Raw genomic sequence first — 14,498 nt, 5'->3', positions numbered from 1 at the left:
GCGGGGGCTACTCTTCGTTGCGGTGTGCGGGCTTCTTATTGAAGTGCCTTCTCCTGTTGTGGAGCATGGGCTCTAGAAGCATGGGCTTCAGTAGTTGCAGCACGTGGGGTCAGTAGTTGTGGCTCGCGGGCTCTAGAGCGCAGGCTCAGTAGTTGTGGCTCGCAGGCTCGAGAGCACAGGCTCAGTAGCTGAGGCACACAGGGTTAGTGGCTCCACGGCATGTGGGATCTTCCTGGACCAGGGCTCGAACCCGTGTCCCCTGCATTGGCAGGCGGATTCTTAACCACTTCGCCACCAGGGAAGCCCAATTATGCTGTTTTTCTTTCCTGTCCTTTCCCAGTTGATTACTTGGTAACCATCTGCAACAGCATTTAACTAGAGACATCCACACGCAGAGGTGTTCTCATTTCAATGTACTAAGCTTGCAGGCAAAGGTTTGTGGGCTTTCAGATGAATCTTTGTGTAGGTGGTTAACAGAATGCAATCTCAGTGCTGACTGACTGATGCTGTTAAGGTTTCACTTGCCAATGCTGTCTGAAGGCGATTAATAAGTTTTATTTTCTGAGAGGATATAAAGCTTGGTGAGTAATAAGGACTCACTACCTTCAGAAGCTGCATCTGAACAGGCCCCTTTGCCTGGGCTCACTGCAAGGCTGGCCTGCACCCAGGAAGCGAGGGGGCCCTCGCGCTCCTCTCAGACCCTTGGCTCCACGCAGGGATCAGGCTGCTCACCTGGAGGCATGAGACGTGAGAAGGTGGATGGTGTGGGGCCGGCAACATTAGCGAGAGCTTCAGCTCAAGCTGACTCGAGTTCTAGCCTGAGCTTTTCCGCAGTCCCACGGTGACATGCTCGAGAACTTATCTTGGTTTACTCTGCTTTAAAACCAGCACATCTCTTGCCTCCCCTACTACAGGAAATAATTATTCAAAATTGCTTTCTCATACACTCAGCAAATCAAAGAAGCGAGCGGTTTCTCTTTCCTCAGTGACACTCATCTTCCAAATTTATTGTGCGTGTATAAACGACTCATCCCACTGCTGACTTTTCGTGGACCCTCTCCCAGTGGACTTAACTCAAGGCTTTCATCGTTGCACATACTGGGCACTTTCTTCCTTTTCGGAGATGGAACTGACCTCTGTTAATCCTAAGAGAATTTGTCAAGGCAACAGAGCAGGCCTCTCTCAAACCCTCTAAAAGGGTCCTGACCCACTTCTCACGTCCTTCCCTGACGGAAGAGATCCACAGACCCCCGGGCTTGCAGTGCAGGATGAGGATGGAGCCTCATTCGGCTCCCCCAACCCAGCAGCTAGGGTGGCACCTAGGACGCAGCAGGTGAAATTCAATACATGTCTGAAGTGCAGTTAGCCTCTCTCCCACATTTAGTCCTCTAGGGAGAGGTGCTTCCTTGACGGCTGGACTTAACGTATTCTCTAACCCTATTGTCCAGTGGGGTAGAAATGGAGTAGGGTGTATCTTTGTAAGTTAGTTTATTTCATAAAAGCCATGCTCTCCTTTTAAAATATAGGTAGTGTAATGTATATACATACATATATATATATATAAACACATATTCAAATATTCAAGTCAGTAATATACTCACTCTCATTATAAAAATAGTCATCCCTCGGTATCCAGATGATTGATTCCAACAACATCCTCGGATACCAAAATCTGCGGGCGCTCAAGTCCCTCATAAACAATGGCGCAGTACAATGAATACTGATAGAGAGGACTGACTGTACACACATAAAGATAAACCTCCCCCTTGCCCTTCTCCCTATTCTAGTCTCCTCCCTCGAGGTAGCTCTGTTAAAGAGTTTGGTGTGTTTCCTGACTTTTTCTTGTTTATATACATGTGTGCTCATGTAGAAATACATACTTTGTTTTGCTTTTATTAACAGAAATGGGACCTTACTATTCACACTGATTTGAAACTTGCTTTTCACACTCAAGAATACTGAACTCTTTCCATGGCAGTATACATTCTTGTATCTCATTTTTTAACGGCTGCAGACATTCCATAATACGGATGAGTCATTGTTTAACTTTTCCCTATTGATGGATATTTTTTCCAGTTTTCATCCAGTTTAAGTTTCTAAAGCCAGGTGTATTGAGGTATACTTTACATGCAGTAAAATTCACCCTTTTAAATGTGCAGATTATGTTTTAACAAACACAGTTATGTAACCACCACCACGATCAGGAGTTCCATTACCACAGAAGTTCCCTTGTGTCTCTCTGTAGTAAACCCGTTCACGCACCCTCAACCCCGGGCAAATGCTGACCTGTTTTTATCCCCATAGCTTTGCTGCTTCCAGAATGTCATACAGTCAGAAGCAAACAGTATGTAGCCCCACATGTCCGGCTTCTTTCACTTGGCACAAGGCATTGGAGATTCATCCAAATGGCTGTATCGTTCGGTCCTTTACTTTCATTGCTGAGTTGTAGTCCACTGCATGCCTACACTACAGTTCATCTAGGCACAAGTTGGTGGACATTTGGGTGGTTTTCAGTTTCTGGCAATTAGAATTAAATCTGCTTAAACATTTGTGTACAGCTGTTTGTGTGCATGTATTATGTTCATTTCTCCTGGGCAAATACCTAGGAGTGGGATTGCTGGGTTGTATGGTGGTATGTATAGCTTTACAAAAAAATGCCAAACTACTTTTCAACGTCCCTGTACACTTCTGCATTCCCAGGAGCAATTCTCACGTGTGAGAGTTCTGGTTGCTCCGCATGCCCATCAGCACTTGGTACTGTCAGGTTTCTAAAATTTTAGCCATCTTTGTAGGTATGTAACCTTACCTTGCTGTGGTTTTAATTCGCATTTCCCTAATGACCAACGATGTTGAGCAGCTTTTCATGTGCTTCTTTGACCATCCACAGCTTCTCGGTGAGGCGTATGTGTACATCTATTGCCCATTTTTAAGTTGGGTTGTTTTGTTATTATTGAATTGAGAGACCTTTTTTTTTTTTTTTTTTGCGGTATGCAGGCCTCTCACTGTTGTGGCCTCTCCCGTTGCGGAGCACAGGCTCCGGACGCGCAGGCTCAGCGGCCATGGCTCACGGGCCCAGCCACTCCGCGGCATGTGGGATCTTCCCGGACCAGGGCACGAACCCGTGTCCCCTGCATTGGCAGGCGGACTCTCAACCACTGCGTCACCAGGGAAGCCCCACATATCTCTTTGATATCCTGTTTTCATTTTCTTTGGGTATATACACCCAGAAGTGGGATTGCTGGATATGGTAGATTTTTTTTTTTTTTTGCGGTACACTGGCCTCTCACTGTTGTGGCCTCTCCCGTTGCGGAGCACAGGCTCCGGATGCACAGGCTCAGTGGCCATGGCTCACGGGCCCAGCCGCTCGGCGGCATGTGGGATCCTCCCGGACCAGGGCACAAACCCGCGTCCCCTGCATTGGCAGGCGGACTCTCAACCACTGCTCCACCAGGGAAGCCTGGTAGATCTACTTTTAATTTTTTGAGGAACCTTGGTATTGTTTTCCATAGTGGCTGAACCAATTTACATTTCTACCAACAGTATACAAGAGATCCCTTTTCTCCACATTCTCACCAACACTTCTCGTCTTTCTTGAGGACAGTCATTCTAACAGGTGTGAGGTGAAAGCTCATTGTGGTTTGATCTGCATTTCCCTGATGATTAGTGATGTTGAGTATTTTTTCTCGTATCTGTTGGCCATCTGGATGTCTTCTTCCAGCTGCTCCAGATTTCTCACCTGCAAATGCTTAAGTCAGGCCAAGCAACAACCAGTGGCTGGCTAATGGTCACTAACTGAGGCGAAGGATAGGTAAAGAAAGCTCTATTTCAGCCTCAGCTCTTAGCTAGGTCCTCCAGTCCAGCTAGGAGTTAGTGGGCCTCCAAACGGAATCGTTTGACCCCTTTAGTTCTTACTCCCTATTTATCTTTATTGATTAGTTTGCAGTGGTGAGGGGCAAATGATTGGAACCTCAAACCTCTAACACATGATTCACTAAGGTTGGTTTGGACTGCTACTCTAATAGGCCCATACTAAAGAAACGTGTTCAGGAATAAATCAATGTGAAAAGCATGCTACAAATAAGGGAGCAACTGCGTCGTCTGCATCATTTTGAGCTTGTGTGTACAACCGAAGGAGGTGAGCCCTGCCTGAACCCTCACCCATTCCACCTAGGCCCAGGGTGCGATTACCTGACCTCCAAGTTCTGCCATGAGACTCAGGCTGGACTCAGCTCGGCCAGCTACACTCCTCTGCTACTGAGCGATATCTGTAAGAACACTGAAGGGGTGTGTGGGTTCTCACTCCAACTACCTTGTGAAGAAAGGCTGCTCCTAATATCCTTACGCTTGTTCTTTCTGTATTTCCTGCCTCTTGACTTTTATTAAACTCCTAGACCCTTCAAAACCCACTTCAGATATCAACTCCTCTAAGACGGCTTTCCTGATTCCTCAAAGATGTAATCAATCATTTCATGCTCCGTACTACTTCTGTATTTTACATATTTTGTATATGACAAAGTTGATACTTATAAAGTACTTTCTATGTGTCATGCAGTGTTCCAAGTGCTTTACATATATTGACTCATTTAATTTTCTCCACATTCTATTCAGTAGATACTTTTTTTTTTTTTTTTTTTTTGCGGTACGTGGGCCTCTCACTGTTATGGCCTCTCCCGTCGCGGAGCACAGGCTCTGGACGCGCAGGCTCAGCGGCCACGGCTCACGTGCCCAGCCGCTCCGCGGCATGTGGGATCTTCGCGGACCGGGCCACGAACCCGTGTCCCCTGCATTGGCAGGCGGACTCTCAACCACTGCGCCACCAGGGAAGCCCAGTAGATACTCTTAACATTCCTATTTTGCAGATGAGGAAACTGAGGAACAGAAGGTAAACAACTTGCTGCAAGTCACAGGCTTTGAATCCGGGTAGCTCTTAAAACGTTTTGCCATGTACTTCTACTGCTGCACTTACTACACTGTATTGCCATGTATTTGTTTCCAAGTCCTCTTCAACACTGTGAGTTTTTGAAAGCAAGGACCTGTCTTATTCGCTCAGCTCTGTACCTGCAGTCTTATGCTGAGGAACTTCCTTTGTGCTCACTAGGCCATGGCAGAGACCCTCAACTGGGACCGGCCAAGTCAGCATCTTTCTCACGAGTCTGGGATTGAACATTCACTGGGCAGTCGAGAATGTAAGCAAATCAAATGCAGTGGCCACCTGCATTCGTTCCTGGGAAATACCTCATCTGAATCTACAGCAAAAAAAGGAACTTCATCCCACAAGTAAAAGAAACTCTAGAACCTGAACAAGAATTGGAAATAAATCTCTGAAGACAAAACAACTCAGAAGAGACTCTGCTGCCCATTAGTCAGAAGTCAAACACAAGTTATATGTCAATTATATCTCAATAATAATAAGAAGAACAAAGCAAACAAAAACCTCCCAAACATGGGCAGGTGCATTACAGCTTTGGGTAATCAGCAGCGCAGCACCCATTATCAACACAGGACAGTAACTAAGAGCCTGCACTGCAGAGTGCTGCTCTGGGATTTGAACCTGGCAATGGCTCTGACTGCTGTATGACCTTGGTCAGGCTTGTTAACCTCTCGGTGCCTGGAATTCCACATCTATATAACAAGGGTGATAAGAGAACCCATGCTGTTGTAGGGTTGTTAGGATTACACGAGTTATAGGAGTCGAACGCTTAGCACAGTGCCTGGCACATAGTAGGAGTCCAATAAACACAAGCTATTCTTCCTGCTTATTTAGTAAGGTAGGCAGAGAACTGGTGGCATGTAAGGCACATTACCACAAACACCACCTTTACCCCTGGCGCCTGGCATACAATGGGCAGTCAGTGGGTTTTCACTGAATGAACGAACGAATAAATGGCTAAAGTGGTTGGTAGGCTTTTGTTCAAGGAGAAATTAGAATAGCAAAAAGAAGTAACGCTTAAAAGTCACGAGGACTAGCCCAGTAAGCACTTTAGTATTCTATTAACAAGACTGATGTATTACAGACATCCACTGTATGTGTTCATAATAATGATTCTTAGGCACTGTATAAATCCTTTCGTGTCTTAGGAATTATCAATGGTTATTTTCAAAGGAGTTTTAAAATTAAGTATATACTACTGCATCCAGATGCTTTAGAAATTGGAAATCCACGTAGAGCATAAATGGCAACATGAATTAACTGGAAAATCCTGATGGACTGCAACACTGAGTTCACACTTCTGTGCCCACGTGGTGTTATAATCCATCTACATTCTCTATTTCCAACTAGACTGTGAATGCCTCTAATGCCTAGCACGCTTATATCCACAGCGCCTGGGATATATTCATGGTCAATTAATACTTGCCAAATAAACAGCCACCATGTTCCATGACCCCACCAGATTAAAGTTTTTAGTCCAGCAACATACTCTTTTGGTGTACTTACATTTACAAAAGAGTTAAAAACTCTTATCTTCTTAAGACCTTTTAAATACAAATTTCAACATTTAAAAATATGGTATACCTTAAGAAATCATTCTTTTTTTTTAAAAAAAAGCAAACTTAAAAAATTTATTTTCTTTTTTATTTTTGGCCACGCTGCGCAGCATGCAGGATCTCAGTTCCCCGACCAGGGATCGAACCGGTGCCCCCTGCAGTGGAAGCACGAAGCCCTAACCACTGGACCACCAGGGAATTCCCAAGAAATCATTCTTTAAAACCCTAAAATTTAAGACTAAATGACTTGACAGAATTTAGTTTAAACTGGAAGCTAGAGTATTGAAAAAGTCCTTTTTAACTTAGACGATTTCTAACAAAATCAGATAAAAGCTGTTAATTTTTTTCTTTTTTAAATTAAAAAAATTTTAACCATTGATAATTAACCAATTATCAGTAACCAATTATTGATAATTATCAATTAACCACTGATAATTCCTAAGACACAAAAGTATAGCTGCTTTTAATTTTCTTATATTAAACCATTAAAGACTTATACTGCTGGTCTGTCAGATGTTACATCATAATATTGTATAATCAATGGTGCTACCTGCTCAAAGGAAAGGAAGTAGGAAGAAGAAAGGATGGGAGTATGTGAAGAAAACTAATGTTAAAAAGTGACCTCTGCTCCCTCCTCTTACACACTATGAAAATGATATTAGGCTTAGGAACCTGCTCTGGACTCACATAGCAATGAAAACTGAACCAAAAAGACAACCAGCTTACCACCTCCTGGACCGTCACACAAATGCCAGGGAAAATGGCCAATACATTGGCCATCAGCTAGTGCTCCGTCCTCCTGTCACATTCCACTGCCATCCTGAACTCCGATGCAGGTCTAAGAGTCCACTCTAAAGCTGCATACCCTACCTGGATACTTGAAGTGTAATAGGGATTAAAATGTCAGCAAAAGGAGCTTGACTTTAAAGGAGGGAATGTAATCTTCATCCTGTGGGTAAGGGAGGTTTGGGTGTCTGGATTCAAGCAGGGATGCCAAATTTGGCTGCCGTTTTGATAGCCCTTTTCCTGGTATGGAGATAAGACTGGGGGGAGGGAGGCATGTGTGGGCTTCTGGGAAAGTATACTCTGGTATTCACTTTACCCCAAGGGTAGAATTCCCCTAAAGAGGGATCAGTACTCATGATAATATGTTGGGCAGGAAATGGTTCTATAAAATGGACATTATCTACCTCTTACTTAGCACTAATTTATAACCCGGGAGAGATCTGATTGCATCTGCTGAAGTGTGTCATTACTGAATTGCTGCAATGTGCCTCTCTATGTGTAATACCTGGTCATTACACTACATATCTCTAGATCGTTTATGTAGTTACATGAGTCTGTGTTACTTACACAATTAAGCAAAGCTTTAATAATAAAAAAGAAGCATTTCATCAATAGCATAAAATATCTGTAAGAGAGAGTGGTTAACGAGTTCATTAATAAGGTTAATAAGCACATTAATAAAGTTAATATGTTTATGCTCATCAAGCTAACCGCCTGATGATATTGACGGTGTTTACTGTAGAGCAGAAGGGCATCTAGTGATTAGATCTAAGTATATGTTGAATCATTAGTTTCTCTTCATTTCAGAGACATAGAAATAGATTTTAAACTAGAAAGAACCTGACTATCTCCTAGGCAAGAGTAACTGAACAAATACTGTACATGTCATTTCAATGTCTCTGTATAATACGTGTTCATTTTTAGTTTATAAAGAGGTTATAAAAATAAAATGACAAAACACTATATTACTGATGTAACAGTGTTTATATAAGGTATACTTCTAAATTAAAAAAAATAATGTCTTAGCACTAAGTCTGAGGATTAAATGAGATAATATTTTAGAGCATTTAACACATGGCCAGGCACTGTTTACTCTCATTATCACTAATATGTACCAACAATGATGAAAACAGCTTCAAAGAAAATGTATTCACAGACCATTAGGAACAAATGCAACTCTGCTGAAATCCAGGAGAGCTGCTTCTGTTACAATAGAGCAAAACCTGTTTACTTTTTTAAGATATATCACTTTAGATGTTACTGTGGCAACATGTGATTTCAAAGCTTTCCACTGCCCAGCAACTATAATCTTATTACATTCTGTCAGTTAAAATATCCCCAAAGCGGGTGCACTAGTTGAGTTTAACCATCTCATTTGTTAAATATGGCCTTCCTCTCCTCTTACGATGTGGCATCTTACCAGATGTGTATCTCCCTTATCAGCCTTCCTCTCTCTCCATCTCACAGTGGTTATAAGGGTTTAGGATGTTTGGCTGCCAAAACCATGTTTATCAGGGCAAGAGAATCCTGGAATAAAAGAAAAAAGGGAACCCAGGTGGAAGGGAGAGTCTCCTCCATGGCCAATAGCTGTATTTTTGTACTAAATAAGAAAGCAATTTCAAAAAAATTAATCAGGAACGGCACCAGTCAACCACCTAGATTAGCTATCCTACTGAACAGATAACAAGTTGTTGAAGAGACACAAGCAGATACTATCAGGTGTGATGAGGTACAAGGTCACTAAAACAAGCTAAAGAAACCAGGTTTGCAGAAAATACCAAAGCATAGCTTCAAATGAGATGAAGTTCTGCCCTGGAAACTCTACCAGCAGCCAGCAAGTTCAATCTGGCAGGTGTGTCACCACAAAAACAAAAGGCAGGGGTAGCGGAGACACAGGTCTGTTTCAGGGCAGTACCATACCTCCAAAAAGACAAGGTTTGGGGGGAAGGTATGTACTATGAACAAAGCGCATGACAGGTGTCCCGAATTCTCAGCTCTATACGGATTTATCACACCATTGTCCATCTGCTTTCTGACACCGAGGCTTAAGTAACTAGGAATTGAAAGGTAATGGGGATACAACATTTGGTTCCTGCGCCACAGCAAGGCAGGATAAGACAATTGGAGGTAGGGGAGGGAACGGGACCACCCTCCTCAATCAGTTTTATTTTACGGTGGGAATGCAAGGACAAAATTTTTCTTAATGCAGTGGTACCCAGCCTCAGCATTCTGGTGCTCTGCTGCTAAAAATCAAATAATACAGGAAAATATTTATCTCAGTGGATAGATTATTTCCTTGATTTGCTTTAATTACATAACATTAACAAATTTTGGCATTTGCTGCTTCCTGGTTGCAGCTGACAAAATTAACAAGTAAAGAAGACGCTTTTCATTGTGTTTAGTTTGCTAAAGCTTCTTTGGTTCTGATGGTCTTGTTCATGGGTATGCTTTTGGATTGCCTAATATATAACATTTTGTACTAGAAAGACTTTAACCATGGACACGTATTGCTTTTATTTTAAATTCATTAAAGAGAAAGATAAAAGAAGCACTTTCATTCCCCAGGGACTGGCATCAACCTTGCTGTCTGCACCTATCAGCCTCACCCCTACAACCCGCATCTAGTCTGTAAACAGCAAGAGTCGGTGCACACCCGCCGAGGGTGCAGGAAAAGCTGGGGGGCAAAGTCAGTCTTTGAGAAACTTATAATCTGGGTGGGGGATAAATATCTTGAACTGGAAAAGTATTTAATTTCTAATGATTTTATTCTTTTCTTTTTTTTGTGGCCACACCACAGGGCTCGTGGGATCTTAGTTCCCCGACCAGGGATCGAATCTGGGCCCTCAGCAGTGAGAGTGCGGAGTCCTAACCACTGGATGGCCAGGGAATTCCCAATTTCTAATTATTTTAAAAGAAGAAAGAAAGAAAGACTAATTGACCATGATTTTTTCCATTTCTCATGTCACTATCGCTAGGGTAAAATAAGCTAATGATGAAGACAGCTATCTTAGTACAAACATAAATGCTATCCTTTCATTAATGTGCGTGAACATGAAACACAGACACCTGTTAAAAAAAAATAAAGACAGCTTTGTTCTTCGACAGTTTCAGATGAAGGAACTCTTTTTAATTCCTTTTGAGAGTTTCTGTAGTTGACTACTTTTTTCCTGCTATGCCATTTGGTTTCGATCTGTATCACCTCAGCTCCTCAGAGAGAAACAAGTACAGGGAGTCCTCATTTAGAAAACATTTCCTAATTTTACATTTTAAAAAGAAAAGCCTTCTTCAACCCCCAACCGCATCATGAATAATCTGATTAAGTATATAAATAAATGTGTTCTTTTTCCTCAAAAATCACTTAAGCAACTTGACAAGAATTATTGTTTAAAAAATTTACCTAGAGAAATTAAAGTACCAGTCATTTTCCCCCTATAACAGATGGTGCTCAAGGATTTCACCTATCAAGGCCGTTTGCTTAGCGCATCACCCTTTAGTTGTTCTGTTAGCAGGCAGGCTTCGAGTCTTCTTAATCACTCTTTTCTTCTACTTGATAATGTCTGTACTCTGGCTTCAGCTCCCACGTGTTTTTGTGGATCCCTTTTACATTTTGAATACCAATTTCTTTTAAGATTTCCTTCAGGTACGACTGAAAAACAAAAACAAAATAACCTTGACAGATGAGATTATGAACGCAGGAAACAAGATTTAAAATAAAATGATACACCAAACCACACTTTTATTAGTAATAAAAATTATGATCCTGAAAGCTCGACAAGATTTCTCTATAAAGAAGTTCAATAAACTGCTGTTTTGACTCCAGGCATACAATACGTGAAAACTGCATTAAATATATGATCATTTGCATTAAAGGGGTTGGAAGTCCTGAATGCCAGCAACCTTGAGAGCTAAAGAAAAAAAAAAAAAGAAGAAAAAAAAGTCTAGATGAAAATACACTAGAAAATTTGCTTGTGCTTAATTTATTAAGATTACACAGCATACCAAGTGTGATCTGCCCTTGAGTTCAGTGGCAGCACTGAGTTCACAGTCAGATAGGGTTATTCTTGGATTGGAAACAGTTGTTTCAGAAGCAGGAGCATATATTAAAAAAATGACATATATCTTTGGGACATTAATACTCTATGAAGCAAGCACATGATAGGTACCCAGAATTCTCAGTTCTAAGGTGAGTTCTCAAACTTGCTATTGGGCTACTTATTTTTCTTCTGGGGGCTGCAGCTTTCTTGTGCTTGGCTCCACCAAAGGAAAGAGGTGAGTGATGACGGAGGGCAGAACACTGCGTTATGGTATTTCCGGCACCTGAAAATTCAGTATTACCCAAATGCTTACTACAGTCATGAAAATGATGGCTATGACAAATGTAATATCAAACCCCACCGTTGCTTGCCAACGCCCAAGGTGAAAAAGCATTTCACTATAAACTGATCAATACAAATTACAGTACTTCCTTCTTGGGGAAGACAGAAAAGTTAATCATTTAAAACGGACTTTTTTCTTCTTTTTTTGCTGCAGAACAAACCAACCCAACAATAATTTTTATGTGTATGCTTCAAAGAACCAGTTACAGGTACATTACAGTGACCCATCCCATGGATGGAAGATGTAATATATGTAAATTTTTTAAATTTACTGAAATGAGGCACTAATTAGAAAAATGGCTGAGAAGCTCTTACCTTGATAATGTTTAAGGCAGTGCCTTTCTCAAGTGTGGTGCTAGACTATCTGCATCAGAACCTCATAGGAGCCTGTGAGATAAGCCCCATTTTAGAGACAGTGAATCAAAATCTCTGGGGCTAGGCATGGGACTATGCATTTCACAAGCCCCCAGGAGCCTGATTTAACTACACTAAAATCCACAGCACCTGCTTAAGGGATTCTTCTGGCTCTAACAGTCTGGCACCTTTGGGTCCTCGAAGTATTACTTATTTTTCTCAGCCTCACTGTTGCTGAAGAGCATGCGTGAATCAACGTCACCTAACACCACCTTACACAGACTGGTATAATGCTCTACAGCTGATAACGTACTTCCATTTAGGGCCACCTGTTCAGCACTGGAACTACGTACGGGTCCCTCAAACAGCCCTGGATGGCTCAGCTCTCGCTGGAGCAGCCTCCCCATCCTGGCTGCCAGGTCCCAGCAGGTGGCAGCAATGAACCAAAGGAGGCCTGCGTTTCCCCAGGAAAAGGCCTGCTTGCCTCCCACACCTTCTGCAGCTGGCTTCACCGAAGGACCCACCCGTAAGGAGTAAGCGAATTACTCAGGTGAGCTTCAGACAGCCAGGTAATGTGCACGCCTGCCATCTGCTACTTCAGATTGCATCGAAAAAAATGGGACACTGTTCGTAAACTACTTTCTAATAAACAGGATTCGTAAGTGGAAAATGATGGGTTGGGCTTTGATTTTCAGTTTAGGTGCCATGAATGACTTCTTTGTAAAATTCCAAAGAATGGTTTATTGTGAGAATGGCCAGACCCTGGGCACAAACAATCACGCAACTGTGGATGCACTGTGATGGGTCAGAAATGAACAGAGCAAGCGCCAGGAGCATGGTGGCTGCCTGACAGACGCTCTTCACTTCCAGTCTAGCAGGGTCATTTATAATCTGGATACAGAAGATGAAAAGCCTAGAAAGGGTTAAACACAAAATATTAAGAAAGTCTTAAGGGTACAAATTCAGTTGTCTTCATGTATCGCCCACCCTCACTTTATTAAACTATCAGTAGTATAATAAGGTTATGGAGTTATTTGTTTTTTATAAAGATGTCGCTCTTTTTTCTTTTTTAACAATAAGAATGCAATGAGACAGTCACAGTCTGTCAATCTGTCAGGTAACGAGATGGGATGAGGGTCGCCATATCTAGCATGGTACAGAAATCTTTTGGGGAGGGAGGGGCAAACTTCTGAAGTTTGAGAATGTTCCAAACTGCAACCTAAGACCATTCTACTATAACTAAATGAATTAACTTGGCACAAAGCATTAGCAGAGAAAGTGGTAGTAATAATACAGAAAAACAAGGTCAGAAAATCCTTGAAGGAAAGACATAGGTAGAGAACAGTGAGATTATGTCATTTCTCTGTTTCAGAATTTTCTCTGACTTCCCCTTTGGCCTACAGGTTAAATTCCAAATTCTTTCACAGGCATCCACCCAGGTCTGTGTTTGCCCTTTGGCCTCTTTCTCTAACACCTCCCCATACGCGCACTTGCCATTTCTGCGTCTGCACGCTCTTGGTTTTTTTCCATGTGCCCTACCCTTTCCCTGTAATGCGCATCCCCTTCTCTCAGATCTGAACTCCTCATCCTTTCCGACTCAGCACAAATGTCACTTTCTCAGAGAAACTTTCCCTAATGGTCCTACCTCTCAGATCTACATTTCACACTGTACCTACTTCAGGGAGAGCCCTCAACTATATTATAACTCTTTGTGTACATGTCTATCCCTCCCATCAAACCCTGTGCTCCCACTGCAGGGCCCGACTGCACATCAGAGCTGCAGCGCACTGATAGTGAGTGAAATGGGTGTGCTTAAGAGTAAGGAGCTAAGAGGGTTTTGGACAGTGTGGTTGGCTGTGGGGAGGTCACTTAGAAGGCCCAAAGGAATAAACCTCTAATTCTAGTTGTTTTCATTTTTCATCTCATTAACATATAGGGCAATGACCCGGTTTGAGAAATAAAAATTGATTAAACTGTATTACCTGAATCTGAATGACATTTACTACTAAAATCTGTATTATAGTGCTAAAATATTATTTGAGACAAAGCCAACTGAGGTGGAGATTTTTTTTTTTTTTTTTTTTTTTGCGGTACGCGGGCCTCTCACTGTTGTGGCCTCTCCCGTTGTGCAGCACAGTCTCCGGACGCGCAGGCTCAGCGGCCATGGCTCACGGGCCCAGCCGCTCTGCGGCATGTGGGATCTTCCCGGACCGGGGCATGAACCCGCGTCCCCTGCATCGGCAGGCGGACTCTCAACCACTGCACCACCAGGGAAGCCCGAGGTGGAGATTTTAAAGGTTTTAGCAGGATTGAAGATTAATTGGTAATCTAACTTTCCTTTTAAAAAATGTATACCTTCACACTAATATTTATTCTAGTATCAGGCTGAGTGGCACACAGTGTGCAGTCATCCTCACAGAGTTCACAGTTTAAGATCAGGGTGTTAAATGGGGGAAACAAAGGCATATAAGCAGGCAATCATAAACTAAAACAGAA

At 42.4% G+C, this 14,498-nt stretch overlaps 1 protein-coding gene and 1 long non-coding RNA gene across 2 annotated transcripts in view; one reads left to right on the top strand and one right to left on the bottom strand.

The window, feature by feature from the left end:
* LOC125961962 (uncharacterized) overlaps positions 1–14,498 on the top strand; it is a 52,837-nt gene that overhangs the window by 35,886 nt on the left and 2,453 nt on the right. The window lies entirely within an intron of this gene.
* The window catches only part of GTF2F2 (general transcription factor IIF subunit 2), a 152,258-nt gene continuing 148,137 nt past the window's right edge, over positions 10,378–14,498 (bottom strand). The window contains exon 8 of the mRNA XM_004274574.4: positions 10,378–10,918. Within this exon, the coding sequence (XP_004274622.1) occupies positions 10,799–10,918 (120 nt within the window). The 3' untranslated portion in view covers positions 10,378–10,798. The remainder of the gene's footprint in view (positions 10,919–14,498) is intronic.

Source organism: Orcinus orca, chromosome 18, assembly GCF_937001465.1.
Source record: "Orcinus orca chromosome 18, mOrcOrc1.1, whole genome shotgun sequence".
NCBI classification, from domain to species: domain Eukaryota; kingdom Metazoa; phylum Chordata; class Mammalia; order Artiodactyla; family Delphinidae; genus Orcinus; species Orcinus orca.
This window is presented reverse-complemented; position numbering and strand designations above follow the sequence as displayed.